Source organism: Artemia sp. Qi Xiang Cuo, chromosome 14 (genome assembly GCF_049724085.1).
Source record: "Artemia sp. Qi Xiang Cuo chromosome 14, ASM4972408v1, whole genome shotgun sequence".
In the NCBI taxonomy this organism is placed as follows: Eukaryota; Metazoa; Arthropoda; class Branchiopoda; order Anostraca; family Artemiidae; genus Artemia; species Artemia sp. Qi Xiang Cuo.
This window is the reverse complement of record NC_142807.1, coordinates 42,440,769-42,458,878: the sequence shown is the minus strand read 5'-3', so window position 1 is coordinate 42,458,878 and position 18,110 is coordinate 42,440,769. Positions and strand designations below refer to the sequence as shown.

At 34.5% G+C, this 18,110-nt stretch overlaps 1 protein-coding gene across 1 annotated transcript in view; it reads left to right on the top strand.

Annotated features, from left to right (window-relative positions):
* LOC148944489 (uncharacterized) overlaps nt 1–18,110 on the top strand; it is a 163,009-nt gene that overhangs the window by 16,205 nt on the left and 128,694 nt on the right. Inside the window, exons 2-3 of the mRNA XM_089099940.1 lie at nt 7,801–7,915; nt 8,848–8,981. Coding sequence (XP_088956066.1) covers nt 7,801–7,915; nt 8,848–8,981 — 249 coding nt within the window. The remainder of the gene's footprint in view (nt 1–7,800; nt 7,916–8,847; nt 8,982–18,110) is intronic.

The window sequence follows — 18,110 nt, the reverse complement described above, 5'->3', positions numbered from 1 at the left end:
ATAATTTCTTGAACGAAATGTCTTTTTTGTTTGTCCAACAGGTAAATTCAAGAAATAATTTGCTACTTAGTTACAATTTTTTCATAATTTCTTGAATGAAATTTCCGTATTGCGTATCCAAGAATTGACTTCAAGAAATACATTGTTACTTACTGAGAATTTTTTAATATTTTCTTGAATTAAATTTCTACATCATTTAGCTAAGTGAAAAATGTTTTTTGTTGATCCAACAGGTGAATTCAAGAAAGAATTTGCTACTTAGACTGAGAATTTTATCATAATTTATTTAATTTATTTTATAATTCGTATATATAAATAGTTAAAAAAATAAATATTTTGTTACTTACTTATAATTTTTTCATAATTTATTGAACTAAATGTCTTTTTTGTTTGTCCAACAGGTAAATTCTAGAAAGAATTTGCTACTTAGTTACAATTTTTTCATAATTTCTTGAATGAAATTTACGTATTGCGTATCAAAGAATTGACTTAAAGAAAGAAATTTTTACTTACTGAGAATTTTTCAATAATTTATTGAATTCAATTTCTACATCATTTAGCTAAGTGAAAATTGTTTGTGATAAAGATAAAAAAAAGTTACTTACTTGCGATTTTTTCATAATTTCTTGAATGAAAAATCTGTACTGTATATCCAAGAGGTGAAATCAATAAAGAGTTTGTTACTTACTTACAAATATTTTCATAATTTCTTGAATGAAATTTCCGTATTGTGTATCCAAGAGTTGACGTCAAGAAAGAAATTGTTACTTACTGAGAATTTTTTCATAATTTCTTGAGTCAAATTTCTACATCGTGTATCTAAGTCATGAAATTCTTGAATGAGATTTCCATATTGTGTATCCATGAGTTGACTTCAAGAAAGAAATTGTTGGTTACTGAGAATTTTTTTCTAATTTCTTGAATTAAATTTATACATAGTTTAGCTAATTGAAAATTGTTCGTGATAAAGAGAAAAAAAGTTACTTACTTGCGATTTTTTCATAATTTCTTGAATGAAGTATCTGTACTGTATATCCAAGAGGTGAAAACGAAAAGAGTTTGTTACTTACTTACAAATATTTTCATAATTTCTTGAATGAAATTTCCGTATTGTGTATCCAAGAGTTGACTTCAAGAAAGAAATTGTTTTTTTTTCATAGTTTCTTAAATGAAATTTCCGTATTGTGTATCCAAGAGTTGACTTCAAGAAAGAAATTGCTACTTACTGATAATTTTTTCATAATTTCTTGAATTAAATTTCTACATCGTGTATCTAAGTCATGAAAACAATAAAGAGTTTGTTACTTACTTGGAATTTTGTTATAATTTCTCGAACGAAATGTCTTTTTGTTTATCCAGCAGGTGAATTCAAGAAAGAATTTGCTACTTACTTACAATTTTTTCATAATTTCTTTAATGAACTGTCTTTTTTATTTACCCAGGTCTACATCGTGTAGCTAAGTGAAAATTGTTTTTGATAAAGAGAAAAAAAAGTTACTTACTTGTTGTTTTATCATAATTTTTTTAATGAAGTATCTCTGTTGTATATCCAAAAGGTGAAGACAAAAACAGTTTGTTACTTACACTTACGAATATTTTCATAATTTATCGAATGAAATTTCCGTATAGTATATCCAAGAGTTGACTTCAAGAAAGAAATTATTTTTTTTTCATAATTTCTAAAATGAAATTTCCGTATTGTGTATCCAAGAGTTGACTTCAAGAAAGAAATTGTTACTTACTGAGAATTTTTTCATAATTTCTTGAATTAAATTTCTACATCGTGTATCTAAGTCATGAAAACAATAAAGAGTTTGTTACTTACTTGGAATTTCGTCATAATTTCTCGAAAGAAATGTCTTTTTGTTTATCCAGCAGTTGAATTCAAGAAAGAATTTGCTACTTACTTACAATTTTTTCATAATTTCTTTAATGAACTGTCTTTTTTATTTACCCAGGAGGCGAATTCAAGAAAGAATTTGCTACTTACATAAAATTTTTGATAATTCCTTAAATGAAATTTCTGCATTGTGTATCCATGAGGTAACATGAGTGTGTTACCTATTTACAATTCCTTCATAATTTCTTGAATGAAATTTCAGTATTGTGTATCCAATAGGTGAAAACAATAAAGACTTTATTACTTGCTTGCAATTTTATTATGATTTCTTGAATTAAATATCTGTATTGTGTCCAGGAAGCGATTTCAAGACAGCTATTGTTACTTACTTATAATTTCTTCATAATTTAATGAAATGCATAAAACTATTCTAAAGAATAAAGACGAGTTAAGCTTCAAGATATTTATTGCTTAAACGTATTAACATATTTTTGAAAGAATTTGCTACTTACTTACAATTTTTGATAATTTCTTAAGTGAAATTTCTGCATTGTGTATCCATGAGGTAACTTCAAGAAAGAGTTTGTTGCTTACTTTGAGTTTAGTCATAATTTCTTGAATGAAATGTCTTTTTTTTTATTTATCCAGGAGGCAAATTCAAGAAAGAATTTGTACACATGTGTCTGAAAATAGATGTATACAAATTCATTTTCTTAAATCTCCGACGTTTTATTAGACATTATAAACGTTTGATATGCTAGCTTACTCTAAAAATAATGAACGCATAACAATGTAATGCATAATATATTTTTAATGAAATAATGCTATGTAGAATATTAATACAAAAAATATATTATGATACATTATTAATATCAATGATTAACTTTGGACATTTTGAATCTGTTCCATAAAATAGTTCACCATTTTCTATCTTTATATTATAGCTATTGTCTTCTCTTAGTTAGTAATCAGTAGAATAATCATTATTACATTTTGAGTAATACACAATTTTTACTGGTGTCTCATCAACAGCCTCAATATGCTTTTCGTCTTTGGTATTATTTGGATCAATGACTGTTTGATAAATGGCAGTAACGTTTGCTGGTGGTTTTTTTTTCATCGATTCATCTTTATATTCCATCGTGATATTTTCTGACAATGCCCTTTTTTTTGTGGCAATTTCACTGTCTATTCTCACATTATTTTTACACAGGTAACAGTTTAGACATGTACACAAGATATGGTTTACGATATTAGTAGAAGAGTAGGCTTTTCTTTTATTGATCTTCCGTTGAATGCTAATACCCAAAAGGTGACGATTGGATGAATAAGTAGATAATGTGTTAGCTGCAGCAGTAACAAGGAGTTTTCCTCTATCATCAACGATTATTTTAATGTTGGAATTCTCTATGAGTACAATCATCTCTGGAGATCTCAATCTTGCATAACCACCAACATAAGAGTTAAATTTTTTCGGAATTCCAAAGAAATTTAATTCCTTACTGTCATAAAAGTGCATGCATACACTTCAAATAGTGCTACCACCTGTACTTGTTTCAAAGTTTAAATACTTCTCTTTGTCGGCATTCAATGCTAAAATAACCTTGTTATTTAAACACACTATTGAAATGGTCCATCTACACTTTTTTTTTAAAAGACATTACTTATGTGTTTATCATTCCACTGCGTAAAAAATACTGATTTAATACATGCAATAGATTAGGTAGTGTCAATAACCGGTCATAGAATACCGGTGGAGAAGTCACGTCGTGTCTCTGACCAATCACAGAGCGCAATTGTTAGAACTGTAAGCATATTTTGACATTTTAAGTTATGTACAAAAATAAAAAAATAAATAAATTTTAAAAATTTTTAATTTTTAAAAAATATTTTTTTTTTGAGAAAGAAAAAAAAACAACAAATGTTTACATAAAAATAGTACTTAGAGTTCACTCTTAAACATCCACAAACGATGGTCCCATGATATAGAATAGTTTTTAACATGTCCTATGGATTAATCACGATCAGGTATGTTCTTAGGTAACCACTGTTTGAAGAACGTAACCTAATCTTCAGGACGGTGATAACCCCCCCTCGAATTTGGGACAATTAAACTCATATAGATTGAAAGGTGGAATCCTAGGGTCATAAATTTGAAATAAAACTTTATATGTAGGTACATTGCCCTTTACGTAGTGCTTCAACTCCGAAAAAGCTGCAAATTCCACTGACTTCCTCCTGGACATTTCTCAGTTCCCGACCAGCATTATTAAGTGGTGTAATCACTCTATCATAGAATACCAGACTGTTTATGTAATGTAATGTAGTACTCCATAAGCTTTTATCATACTCAAACAGATTACAGTTCACTAACCAATAACAATTTAGGGTTAACTTACCTTTTAGGGGGTGACCATTTAGGGTTCTCCTACATGCTGAATATGAAAGTGTGTTCCCTGGCATGCTGGATCTGAAAGTGTATTTTCTACTCATGATTTGATGGAAGATTTATCATCTGTTGAAAATCTACTATTGTTACAATTGCTAAAAGTGAAATTCGAGTCGTCTATTAACCGTTTTGAAATTTTGAAAAATTTAATATCCTTTAATTTATAAATCACAATGTACAGAAAAATTAAAAAAAAAAAAATCTCTTTGGTCGCTGAAGAATTTTCGTGTTTTGCAATGCTTAGTATAACGATATAACGGGGTATAACGATATCACAGGGTATGTCATTGCGTGATTTAAAATACTAAAGCGGCTCACATCTCTACCATTATACAGAAAGCTATGTTTGTCCTTTATCTGTGTTTTTACAAGTGTCCTTAACTGTTTTCTTGTTTCACTCGAATCGTTGTCAATGTGTAAAGGGATATTTTCACCGTGTATTTTGGTAGCTTGAATCGATGTGGTATCGTTCCATCTTGGTCGCTTTTCAGGGGGGAAGTAATTGCATGAATCCAATTCCTCCTTAAAAAAAAAAATAAGAAAAACCTAGGAAGGAAAAAATAACCCCTCTTTTAAAGATAAATTTTCCCTCTAAAGTTGATTATGATGTTTTTAGTGCCCTATGTTATAGTGCATTAGAAATATTCCAAAAAAATTTTCAACTGAAAGTAAGGAGAAACACTAAAACTTAAAATGAACCAAAATTATCATGTATCTTAGGGGGGTTTCCTCCTCCTCAACACCTCGCCTTTCACGCTAAGTTCAAATTTTGTTCCAATTCTTTAAAAATGACCCCTGAATCAAAAAAGTCGCTTAATTAGAATAAATAGCTCTTTTGAAAGCACTAAACAAACTTTAGCCTAAAGATTGAGGTATTGACGAAGGGGCGCACCCCCTCCTATACTAAATAATTTCTGTTCTTTTTTAGTTTTAAAGTTGCTCCGTACTGTCAGTTGAACAAATTTTAACTTATATCTTTATTTATTTAAACTAGTTTCTAGTTTAAATTTTAGCTTAAAATCTAGTTTCTTATCGTTTTTAAACAGTTCTGTGAAATCTGACATCCCCCCCCTCTTCCATTTCTCTTCCCCCAGGAAAAATTACTCCCGAGAGAGCTCCAACCACGTAACTCCCTCCCCCCCCCCACCCCTCCCGCGACCACAAAAAAAACGGAAAACGTCTGTATACTTCCCAATAACCAATGCTATATGCAAACAATGGGCAAAGCTCATAACTTGCAGTCCTCCTCCCGGGCATGTGAGGGATTAAATCATCCTTAAAGACATAGTTATTATATTTTTTTTAATAAATATGGCAATTTCAAACTTTTAATCCGATGACTTTGGGAAAAAATTATCCTAGGAGGGGGCTTAGTTGCCATCCAAATCCTGAGGTCACTTAAAAAGGATACTAGAACTTTTAATTTCTATTTGAATGAGGCCTCTCTCAGTATTCTAGGACCTCTGGGTCAAGAAGGTTACCCCTGAAAAAAAACAACAAACAAACACGCTAATTATCAGGGAGGCATTCTTAACCATCGCAATACCTTTACGCTAATACCTCTTCGCAAAAAAAATTCGCAAATCTCGTAAACTAAAGAAGTAATTACATCACTGTTGTTAGCTCCATCATTAATCTCCAATAATGTAAATGCACCACTCATTTTTTTCCTCTACTAATACCCTTGCAAATAAAAACTATTCTCTTTGAATTCAAGTCTCTTACTCACATGAATTGTACATAAAACTATTACTATTGTGTAACTAAATCCTCATTTAACGCAACCCACTTGCAACTGAACCCCCCCCCCCCTTCAAACTGAACCCTTGTATAACCGAACCTCCCGTTTAACTATACCACCATTAACTGAACCCCCGTGCAACTCAACCTCCCAGCTAAGGCCTTTCTCGCAAAACCCGGCCGCCCGGTCGTGGCTATTGGACACTTGTTTACAATAGTTTGTGCTTTATTCTACAGACCACATCGGCGAGGTAAAGCTAGGTCAAGTCACAATGTCATTCTATCGTTACTTTTCAATTAAGCTATTGAATGCCTTCTAGCAATGTCTCTTGTAAGCGTCAAATCTATTAAGTATCTGATGTAAGCACCCCATTCTTTAATTACCCGTGAGGCATTCTTAACCATCGTAATACCTTTACGCTAATACCTCTTCGCAAAAAATTCGCAGATCTCGTAAACTAAAGAAGTAATTACATCACTGTTGTTAGCTCCATCATTAATCTCCAATAATGTAAATGCACCACTCATTTTTTTCCTCTACTAATATCCTTGCAAATAAAAACTATTCTCTTTGAATTCAATTCTCTTACTAATATGAATTGTAAAGAAAACTAAAAAGATACACCGGTTTTTCCGACACGGATTTAACCTAAAAAAAAACTTGTATATCATGAAATAGAAATTCAGTTAATTGTGTCAGAAAAAACTTGAACCAGAACAGATTATACCCAACCTGTTTGGTACGGGGGCGTACGCAAAGTATATACCTTCAAGCAAATTCCATATGATATTTCAAATTACTATAGCTTCTATAGAAATGGTACCTCTTTGCAAATGGCCCTGGTAACCCAATGCATTGAAAACCTACACACATATCCATGCCTCAGGCGTAGGTTTGCGGGTAGGTTTTCAATGCATTAGCCGCTTACTACTACTACAATACACTATAATAACAAACGGTGTTACTATTCAATTCCCCTTTCAACGCTCTTTCCAAATGTAAGCTTCCCTACCGTGACAATTGCGCCCCATCTTCCATCCTAATTGGGCCAGATATAGCCTTGGGCTATATTAAAGAAAACCTTCTGAAGAAAACACTATAATGATAAAATCCCTACTTGGAATGATGAAAATATGATTAATAGAAATTTTCTGCATGTTATAAATTAAGAATATTTAGGGGTTTAGAGGGTGGGCAGCTTCTCTAATGCTTTAAACCGAAGAATAGTCTCTTAATTTTTCTGACTCCTGGACCTAAGATCCTCATTTGCCTCCAAATGTGCTTTGGGCCAAAAAGAAGAGCCTTCAGTCATACGTAGTGGCAGTGGCTTCCCAAACATTTTACCACTCGTAATTAAGTAAAGCATGGTAACTAGACGCGACACTATATATTTTTTTTCTTTTTAGAAATATCGAAAAATCAAAGGACACTATGCCTTGAAACCCAAAGAAAAAAGCTATAAAAAAAATGCCTCGTATCAGTTCCTCTAAAATACTCACCACCCAGTTTTTTTAGATTTACAAGAAATAGCACGTCTATTGTATTTCTTCAATCTACCTTATAAAAAAGTCGTAGAATTGATGGTTTCTCAGTCCTCCCCCTTCTCAAACCCTGTGCTTATAAATGACGAATAAATTTTAAGAATTCTAGCTTCTACCATTGTTATTATCAAAGAAAATAAGCCGTTTCTTTGTGAAACATAATTTCTTCTCTAGACAACAATGATTTACATCGACTAATAGAATAATAGTACAGTAAATGTCTTTTTAGTGTCTGGCACAGCTGACCGTAACCCCAGGTGACCAGGAGTTCAGTCCTCATGTATCAGCAACATGCCAAGCAGGAATAATGACTATTACAGTGGAAACCGGCTCCCCTTTTACAGGTATTTGCCTCTTTTAAATATTCAATTTATTTTATTTATACCCTATACGTATATACATATATACAAAGGGGTAAGAGGTTGGGGATGGTGCTCCTCCTCTATAATTACTCAAATAAACCCCATATGGAAGTGTTAGAAAAGGACACTAAAATCATAACGGTTGGACTCCCAAACCGGGATAATGTTCCTAATACTCCCTGTATGGTTTTCATTTTCGCACCTTTTCATCAGGACGTCATTCGTGCATAAGTTAGTACGTGCAATGTGAAATGCGAGCAGCAAAGCAATAAAGGGGCTATTGCAGCTGTTGACCTGCTATAAGTAAAATATCCCAGTGACGGATCGGAAAGTCTGGTTTGTTTTGGAAAATAACTTGACCACTACAATCGTTTTGGTTTTTGTAGATGAAAGAAGGAAGTTCTCTCTCTCTCTCTCTCTCTCTCTCTCTCTCTCTCTCTCTCTCTCTCTCTCTCTCTCTCTCTCTCTCTCTCTCTTTGGGGTAGATTTCAATTTGGACCTTAGAAACGATTTAAAACTTGATCTCTAAGGGACCTTTGCACCCTTTCACGCGGTATCTAGGGACATCTTCAGAAGTTTGCAATAGAACAATAGAAATCAATGAACTATATGGTTTCTTCAAGTGGAAATCAGTTGAAATCCCAATAGTTGAAGAGCAATATTTGATTTTAGTCCACCGGATGTTAGAACATTCGTGTCAGTATTGTCTTAAATGGTTTTGATTCATGCAATAAACAACTTTGCTGAGGTAAGTTTTTTCTTTCTTTCTTTTTTTTTTTTACAGATTTTAGTTTCAATACCAATTTCCTCTTAGAACAACTTCTTTCTCTCGTAAACGTTTTGCAGGCTCTCCCCGAAATTGTTTTTTACACCTCGCACAATAGTTGTTTAATTATATTTCTTATGTATTATAGGTATTATTCACGCCAGAGATTATCGAAAGAAGGAATGTTTAATACCTGGGACAGGAGAGACGTCTTCTATACTTCGCGTAAATCTCTATGCCAAGCAAAATGATTCAGATTACTGCGGCGTTGTGAATAAAGAGGTAAGTAAGCTTATACAAAAAAAAGGAAGCAAGGGTGTGTGCACATAGGATTTATCAGTGGTGGGTGTAAAACACAGTCAAGTCATGGAGAAGTGCTCACTAAGGACAAGGGCCCCACATGTTTTTTTTGTTTAGGCTTTATTCGTAGTTTTTGTTTTTGAAAAACAAAAATTCTAAAAAAAAATTGTCTGAAAACGTCTAGCATGCCTAATTTTCCTTTGAAGTGCATATTTCTGCATTACTTTAGATATTTTTACTACTATCTCTACAGCCGTCTTGAGTACCCTCAATTCGCATCTGATGCTGAATCATTCACTCTCCACTACTTTACTAGATTAAATGGCATAGCTTGCGATTTTCTACGTTTAGTACTTCTTTATTCTTTTCTTCAACCACCATTTTCAGTTATAAAACTTCCGAAATCAATTTTACATTTTCAATTTGATGGATCAGTTTTACAATTGACCCCTCGCTTAATTTTATAGCCCCCACCTCCAACGCAATATATATTGTCTTGGCTGTTATGGCTATCGTGAACTCGGTGTGTCAGGTAGGGTGTCTCCATCTAATGGTTAAACCTTGTGGTGAATTAACTTTATTAAAAATTGAATAGACGCACTCATCCACCCATTTTTACCATACCCCGGATATCTGGGATCGTATATAAGCAGAACTGGATTTCATCTAGCCTTCCAAGCGTAAGTTTTTCGCTAATCCTATGGGGCTTCAAGCAAAACAAACGCACTATAATACATCTGATCTGCTTCACGATATTGCTTCGCTGCAGACTCCACTCGGAGTCAGCATCTAATCTCGTGCAAACTGAAAGTTTGCACAGATTGTTTGATAATGTTTTGGCTGCTTTAGGATAGCTATATAATATATAATACGGTATTGCTTTATCTATATAATTATATCTATATAATTATCTATATAATTATATCTTTATCTATATATATTATATCTATATAATACGGTATTGCTTTGTTCCTGACTCCACTTGGCATCCGCTGCTGGTCTTGTCATCTACTCTTACTGCTGCTTTATATTTCGTTGTACATGGAGAAACTAGATACACAATGGAATACACAACTAAAAGTTTTCACAGATTTTTTGTTGGATAGCTTTGAGGGGTGCTAGGACCTTGGGCTCTATGTCACGATCAATTACGTTGTTTTTTGGTTACAACCGTCTGCTCGTTCAAAAATCCGACTCGACCCATTACAATTATTTGTTGTACGGCAGTATGCATTACGTGCGGGGATTAACGTTGAGCGTAGTATATACTTTGACTTTTGTTATTGTATCTTCTTATTTCAAAAGATTTTTCCGATATCTTTATCTGGGATGATTTTCCATTTTTTCAATGATTCCTATGAAAAATATTTATCTCAAAATTTTTGACTTATGATGGACCTTCAGGAATTGATTAACGTTGCTAAACGGGGAAAAAAAGTCGTTCTCTGTTTTTATATTTAAATATTTGCCTAATAGGGTAAGCTAACAATATTTGTTTCAAAGGTGTATGGTTATTAGTTGTAATAGGCTCTGTTAAATGCGGGTTAGTTCCTAGATTTAGAGTTCAATTCGATTCAGTCGTTAAAATTCATCGGCAATATCGTCATCTGATGTGAGCGTTCTTGGGTTTCAGAATTCCTTTTTATGGGCATGTATTGACACGTGTCTGTCTTCTGTTTTAAGTTTAGTTTTCATTTTCTTTTCTATACTATTTAAGTTTAGTTTTCATTTTCTTTTTATACTCCTTTTCTTGTTCTTCTTCCTCTTATCATTATTATTCTTATTATTATTATGGGGTGGACCCAAATAGGGTCGAGACTCAAGGCCAGAAAACCCCATTGCCTCCATACTTCTTTTCCTGAATTCTCTGTCGAAGGTTCAAACAAATTGAACCTTCGACCAATATCGGTACCATAAAGGATCACCCTATCTCGTCCATTATGAACTGTTTTTTATTTTGTGTGGCCAAACTATTCATAATTGATGGGGCAGTCTTGCCATAACTTACACAGTCTTTATAACAGGCCCAAATAAACGAAAGAAAACTAAAAGCCGACACCTAATTTCCCAAAACCTTACAAAACCATTAAACTTGACAGTTTTGCGCCGGAGATAGGGGTATTCAGATTCAATGAAACTTGCATCATTAGAAAGTGTGAATTTAGTTTGTTTTGATTAAGCGGAGCAGAATTTTCGTTTTAAAGTTCTGGAAATGACAGTTCCTAAAAATATTCTAGCATACCTGCTTGGAAAAACATTAAAAATCAGCTCAACAGAAGTATCGCTGAGTAATTTGACAGCTTTGGAAGTTACCTATTATGCTGACCACCTTGATTGAAATCTTTGCAGGCACAGGATGCATATTGTTTTATGCTGTATAAATGTTACGGTGAAAGACCGAAATCTGATGAATGTCGACAATCACCGGTGAAAGTCCTAAATAAGGATATTTAACAAATATTTCGGACATACACCAAGCGACTATGGATTTGTTGACATTCACCATGCACTAATGGTGAATGTTGAGCATTTGTGAGATTTATATTTCTGAGATTCTAACCTAATTTCTAACCTATTTTGAGATTTACAACCTAACCTGTCACCATCAAACCTTTCATAAGACTGACAAAGCTGACTGGTCAACAAACGCATAGTCGCTTGGTATATGTACGAAATATTTGTTAAATATCCTTATTTCGGATTTTCACCGGTGAATGTCGACATTCGCCAGATTTTGGTCTTTCACGGAAACATGCACATTGAACAGACAGCGTTTTGCTTAACAATTAGCAAGAGATTTTCTTTGCTTTTTGAATTGTTGAGACATTTAAGATCTCCTATCAATTTTCATCAAAATTGCTTTGGAAGCTCCCTGTGGTGCAGGAAATATTTTGAGACTGTCAGCCAACACTGAGACTCGCAAAATGACATTTATGGTATTGAACGTCCTTAAGTCAAGGAGCAATTATCAAGCGAAATGCGGCATATTCTGATAATTATTTAAAAAAACTACGTTTTCTAAAGAGTTAAAGAGGCTGAGTTACAAGGTCGAACCTTAAAACGTACAGGGATTAAGAGGCACAGTTGGGGGGCTGCCGCCCCCCAAACCTCCCGCTTTCACAGCCTTTAAATAAAAAAAAATCTTTAAACTGAAAGTAAGGAGCGACATTAAATCTTAAAACGAACAGAAATTATTCCGTATATGAAAGGGGCTGTGCCCTCCTCAACGCCTCGCTCTTTACGCTAAAGTTTGACTTTCTCACAACTCTTTTTTTAAACAATAAAAGCTTTAGCGTAAAGAGCGAGGCGTTGAGGAGGGCACAGCCCCTTTCATATACGGAATAATTTCTGTTCGTTTTAAGATTTAATGTCGCTCCTTACTTTTAGTTTAAAGAATTTTTTTTATTTAAAGGCTGCGAAAGCGGGGGTTTGGGGGCGGCAGCCCCCCAACTGTGCCTTCTAATCCCTGTACGTTTTAAGGTTCGACCTTGTAACTCAGCCTCTTTAACTCTTTAGAAAACGTAGTTTTTTTCAAATAATTTCTGCACGTTTTTGTACAGTTTATTACTTATTATTGCTTGACTAACTGTTAGCTGATCGTGTCAGGAGTTAAAGTTGGGGGGCTCCCCCCCCCTAAACCCCCCGCTCTTGAACAATCTTGTGTTAAGGCTTTTAATTCCTGAATACTCAATCACGTCGTACAGGGTGCCTCCTAATCCCTGTACGTTTTAAGGTTCGAACTTGTGACTCAGCCTCTTTAACAACCCCCCAACTGTGCCTCCTAATCCCTGTACGTTTTAAGGGTCGACCTTGTAACTCAGCCTCTTTAACTCTTTAGAAAACGTAATTTTTTTCAAATAATTTAAAAAAGAAACTGAGTTTCTTTTTTAAAGTTTAAATTCAGTATATAAAAAAATTGCTCTGACGGTGAATCGAACCCGGGTTTTCCGCCTGACAGTCTGAAGAATCAACCGCAGGACTAATGAGACACAACTGTAATTGTTTTTTAGTAAATGGAATCTATTTTCGACGCAACCAAATTCCCACAAAACTTGATATTTGGTTTTTGGAAAACAGGGAAGGAGTGGTCAGATTGAGCTGAAATTCTGAGGAGCAGTTTCCAGGCCACAGAAAAGCTTAACCTCAAAATTTAAGTTTGAACAACCGCCATTAAAGGGGGGTTGTTAGGGGAAAAAGTAACCTGGGTTCATAAAGTAAAACAAGTCTTTTCTTACATATAAATGTGGAGGATACTTTTTTTGGTCAGAAAATATCAATAGGCCCTAACAGGTCAAATTCTGCTTCGAATTAGTCCTCATTCACCCGGATCAGTTGCCAACTGTGGCCTGTAGGCGTGGCTAAGAAAAAAAAAGAGAAATGAACTTTAAGTGGCTATATTTGGTTTTTTGAAAGGAGTGATTGGATTGAGCTGAAATTTCGAGGATAAGCTCCCGGGCCCTAGGAAAGCTTAACCTCTGAATTTCAGCCCATTCGGACAACGTTAAAGGGGGGCTGTGGTGGGAGGGTCGAAACTTCCGGCCCACTTTGCCCCATGAAGATAAAGTCGGAGGGGGGTGAAATTTTGCACGTTTCTTAGTTTGAGCTTGGGCTACAAAATACGATTACCGCTGTCTCTCTGCGACTGCTAGGACCGGAAATCGCTTAACATTGTGGTGGGTCGCCTCTTTATAGAGGCACAAGTGTGCCTCCTTGATTGAGTCAATTTCCAAATACCGTATCTTTTATTGAATTTTAACTTTAACATATGTCAAGGGATAAATAGAAATTTGTCCATCATTTGGGGCCTGCTTACAATGCTATGTTGCGCAGAACGGACGTATGGAGGTGTGCCTGGGTATAGGTTTGGAGACAAAAGACGCAGAATGTGATGCACGCTCAAAGGCACATGTTGGTGTATATTCACAACAGATATTTTATAGGCCCTTGATCAGGGATGTACCTTGAGACCTTGGGCCTCATATCCCCTTCAAAATCCCAAGTTTACCCAAACGTAATGGCTCTTTTGTTCTAACTATCAACTAAAAAGTACTGCTTTATATAAGCCCCCCCCCCTCTCGAAATAAATACTGCATACTAATTAACATAAAAAATAATTTAATCTATCCTAGACACACAGTTTTGTAAATGGCAAGCTTCTCTTCTTTCCTCTTATCTTGAGCCATACTATACAGCGTTAAAAACAAATAAATTTTGACCAATCTTCTGCGCCTTTTATCTTTTATAAGATTTAGTATCCTATTTCTGTTCTCTAACGACGTAAAAGGAACGAAAATATCAATGAAAATACTTACTCAATTTGCGCCAAAAGTCATTTTTGGCGTGATATTGCAAGATCTTAAAAAAAAGTAAAAAAATCCTTTAGATGAAATAGTTAGAAATACTTTCTATAACTAAACAATGCAAGCTTAAAAAAAAAACAAAAACAAATTCTCATCTTTGACTTGGGGTAAAGAAGTGTTTAGGGATTATTCATGCTAAAAGTTTTGTTTCTACTTGGAATTTGTAAAATGCAGGTCCAAGTCTTTTGCTGTGGGAGGGGGAGCAATTATAGGGGCCTCAGAATTTGAAATAAGCGCACTTTTGGACCACTTGTTTTCAATTCTTCGAGGGGGTTCTTTGGACCAATCTCAGGGCAAATCCTCTCCTTCGCTATATCCAGGTGTTCCATTCTCACGTTAAATATTTTATGTTATTGAATGGTAATATAAAACCAATGTAAATGCAAGCTTTCTTCATGGTAGTGATTATTCCTAGATGATATTAAATAAAATAAAAAAACAAGTTTTTTTTTAACTGAAAGTAAGGAGCGACATTAAAACTTAAAACGAACCGAAATTATTCCGTATATGAAAGGGGCTGTCCCCTTCCGAACGCCTCGCTCTTTACGCTAACGTTTTTTTATTGTTTTAAAAATAAAATTGTGAGACAGAGTCAAACTTTAGCGTAAAGAACGAGGCCTTGAGGAGGGGACAGCCCCTTTCATATACGGAATAATTTCTGTTCGTTTTAAGTTTTAATGTCGCTCCTTACTTTCAATTAAAGAAAGTCGTTTTTTTAATTTAATTTCTGAACGTTTTTGAATCAATGCAGCTTTGATTTTGGCTCACCGTAATGAATAATCAAAACGAAATTTGCACATTAATTATACCTTTTTTTGGCTAAATGGCTTTCTCGAAATTTTGATCTGACGTAACTTACGAATTGACTTACGAAACGAATTTCTATATTCCTATATTTTTATTACGTATGTTAGGGGGTTCGCTCCCTACTCAATACCTGACTCTTTACGCTAAAGTTCAAATTTTGTTCCAATTCTATAAGAATGACCCCTTAATCGCAAAGGCCGTTAATTAGAATAAATAGCTCTGATGAAAGTACAAAGAAAAACTTTAGCATAAAGAGCAAGGTAATGACTAGAGGGCGAACCCAATCATATACTTAATAATTTCTGTGCGTTTTAAGTTTTGATGTTGCTCCTTACTTTCAGTGGAAAAAATTGTTTTTTTTATTATTTAATTTCTGATCGTTCTTTAAATAATGCTGGGAAATCTGGCACCCCCTTCATAGCAATGTCTCTTCCCCCATGAAAACTTTCTCTATGGAAAGATCCTGCCAGTTAACCCCCGAACCACCCCCTCCCCCCAACTACCTGAAAAAATCCCCCCTGAAAACTTCTGTAGCCTCTACGTCCCAATAACCAATACTATATGTAAGTTCATGACTTGCAGAACTTTTCCCGGGGACTGTGGGGGACTAAGTAATCCTCAAAGATATAGTTATTGTATTCTTCGACCATGCTGAACAAAATGAATATCTCAAAATTTTGATTGGGTGACTTTGGGAAAAAAATGAGCGTGGGAGGGGGCCTAGTTATCCTCTATTTTTTGGTCACTTAAAAAGAGCACTAGAACTTTTAATAGCCGTCCGAATGAGCCGTCCCACGATATTCTAGGACCACTAGGTCGATAGGATCACCCCTGGAAAAAACAAAACAAAAAAAAAACAAATTAACACGCATCCATGATCTTTCTTCAGGCAAAAAATACAAAATTCTACATTTTGCACATAGGAGCTTGAAACTTCTATAGTAAGGTTCTCTGATACGCTGAATCTAATCTTGTGATTTTCATTAAAGTTCTATGACTTTTAGGGGGTGTTTCCCCCTTTTTTCAAAAATAAGGCAAATTTTCTCAGGCGCGTAACTTTTGATGGGTAAGACTAAACTTGATGAAACTTATATATTTAAAATCAGTATAAAAATTTGATTCTTCTGATGTTTCTAATGGGATCAAAATTCCTATTTTGAGAGTTTCGGTCACTATTGAGTCGGATTAGTCCTTACTTACAGTTCCTTACTACGAACTATTTGATAGGAGCTGCGGACCATTTTACATTCTTACGTTAAGCTGTTCAGGAATGGCACGTTACGGAACGGCAATGGGAAACCAACATGCAACGTTACGGAAACAATTTTTCCTTCAACCCATTATTTGCGCAGAAACTTTTTATTCTCAAAACAAATAAAAAAAAGAGCTCTAATATTTGCTTGTACTTCATGTGACGGAAATTTGCCATCGGCAGAAACATTCCGATGTCTTAAGAGAAGTTCTTTGTTGCCTGTATTTGGACTCAATTAACTCCAGGGTTATTACATTTAATTGTAAATCTGTTGACTTCCATGGCTCATTACTTCTGTTCCAGAACTTAATTACCCCCATGTTTTTTTTTACTGCCTATAGCCTGAAATGGCAGATAACAACAAACTTTCTACGCTTTGTGATGCACTTTCAGTCGAAAACTGAAAAAGGCCCTGCTCCCAAATTCTCCCATCGATTTGTCAAGACCTACATATTCTGTAATGCTTTTGGGCGATAATTGGGTTGTTTTGTTAACTCCCCCCCATGGAGATTATACGCTTTTTAGTCATCTGATCGCCCCCTCCTGAATCCACCTTCGGCTATTCACTCCTAATTTTTATTTGGCGCGCACAACTTAAAAAACATATCTGCACACGGCAGTCTTATAAAAATTAAATAAAAAAACAAGTTTTTTTTTAACTGAAAGTAAGGAACGACTTTAAAACTTAAAACGAACAGAAGTTATTCCGAATATGAAAGGGGTTGTCCCCTCCTCAACGCCTCGCTCTTTACGCTAAAGTTTTTTATTGTTTAAAAAAAATAAGGATTATGAGAAAGTCAAACTTTAGCGTAAAGAGCGAGGCGTTGCAGGAGGGCCAGCCTCCTTCATATAAGGTATAATTTCTGCTCGTTTTAAGTTTTAACGTCGCTACTTACTTTTAGTTAAAAAAAACTTGTTTTTTTTATTTAATTTTTGAACGTTTTTGAATTAATGCAGGTTTTGATTTTGGCTCACCGCACATGAATAATTAAAACAAAATTTGCATATTAAGTTAACTTTTATCTGGTTAAATGGCTTTCTCGAAACTTGTTTAATTTTATTTACGAGCGTTTTTATTAGTAATAAATATACGTAACTTACGAATTAACTTACGTAACGAACTTTTATATTCATATATTTTTATTATGTGTATTAGGGGGCTCACCCCCAAGTCAAAACCTCGCTGTTTAAGCTAAAGTTCAGTTTGTTCCCAATTCTCAAAAAACGGCCTTTTAACCACTAAGGCTATTACTTAGAATAAAAAGCTCTTAGGAAAATACTAAAAAGTCCTTGGCTTAAAGACCGAAGTATTGATTAGGGGGTAAACCCAATCATACACGTAATATTTTCTGTTCGTTTTAAGTTTTGATGTTACTCCTTATTTTCAGTTGGAAAACTTTTGTTTTAATATTTAATTTCTGATATTTTTTTTAAATAATGCTGGGAAATTCGGCGCCCCTTCAGAGCAATGTCCCTTCCCCCATGAAAACTTTCTTCATGGACAGATCTTCCCAAATAACCCCCGACCCCCCCCCCCTACTACCGGAAAAAATCCCCCCTGAAAACGTCTGTATACTCCCTAATAACCAATACTATATGTTAACATTGGGCAAAGATCATAACTTTCAGCCCTCCCCCCGGGGACTTCGGAGGATTAAGTCATCCTAAAGGACATACTTATAATTATTTTCA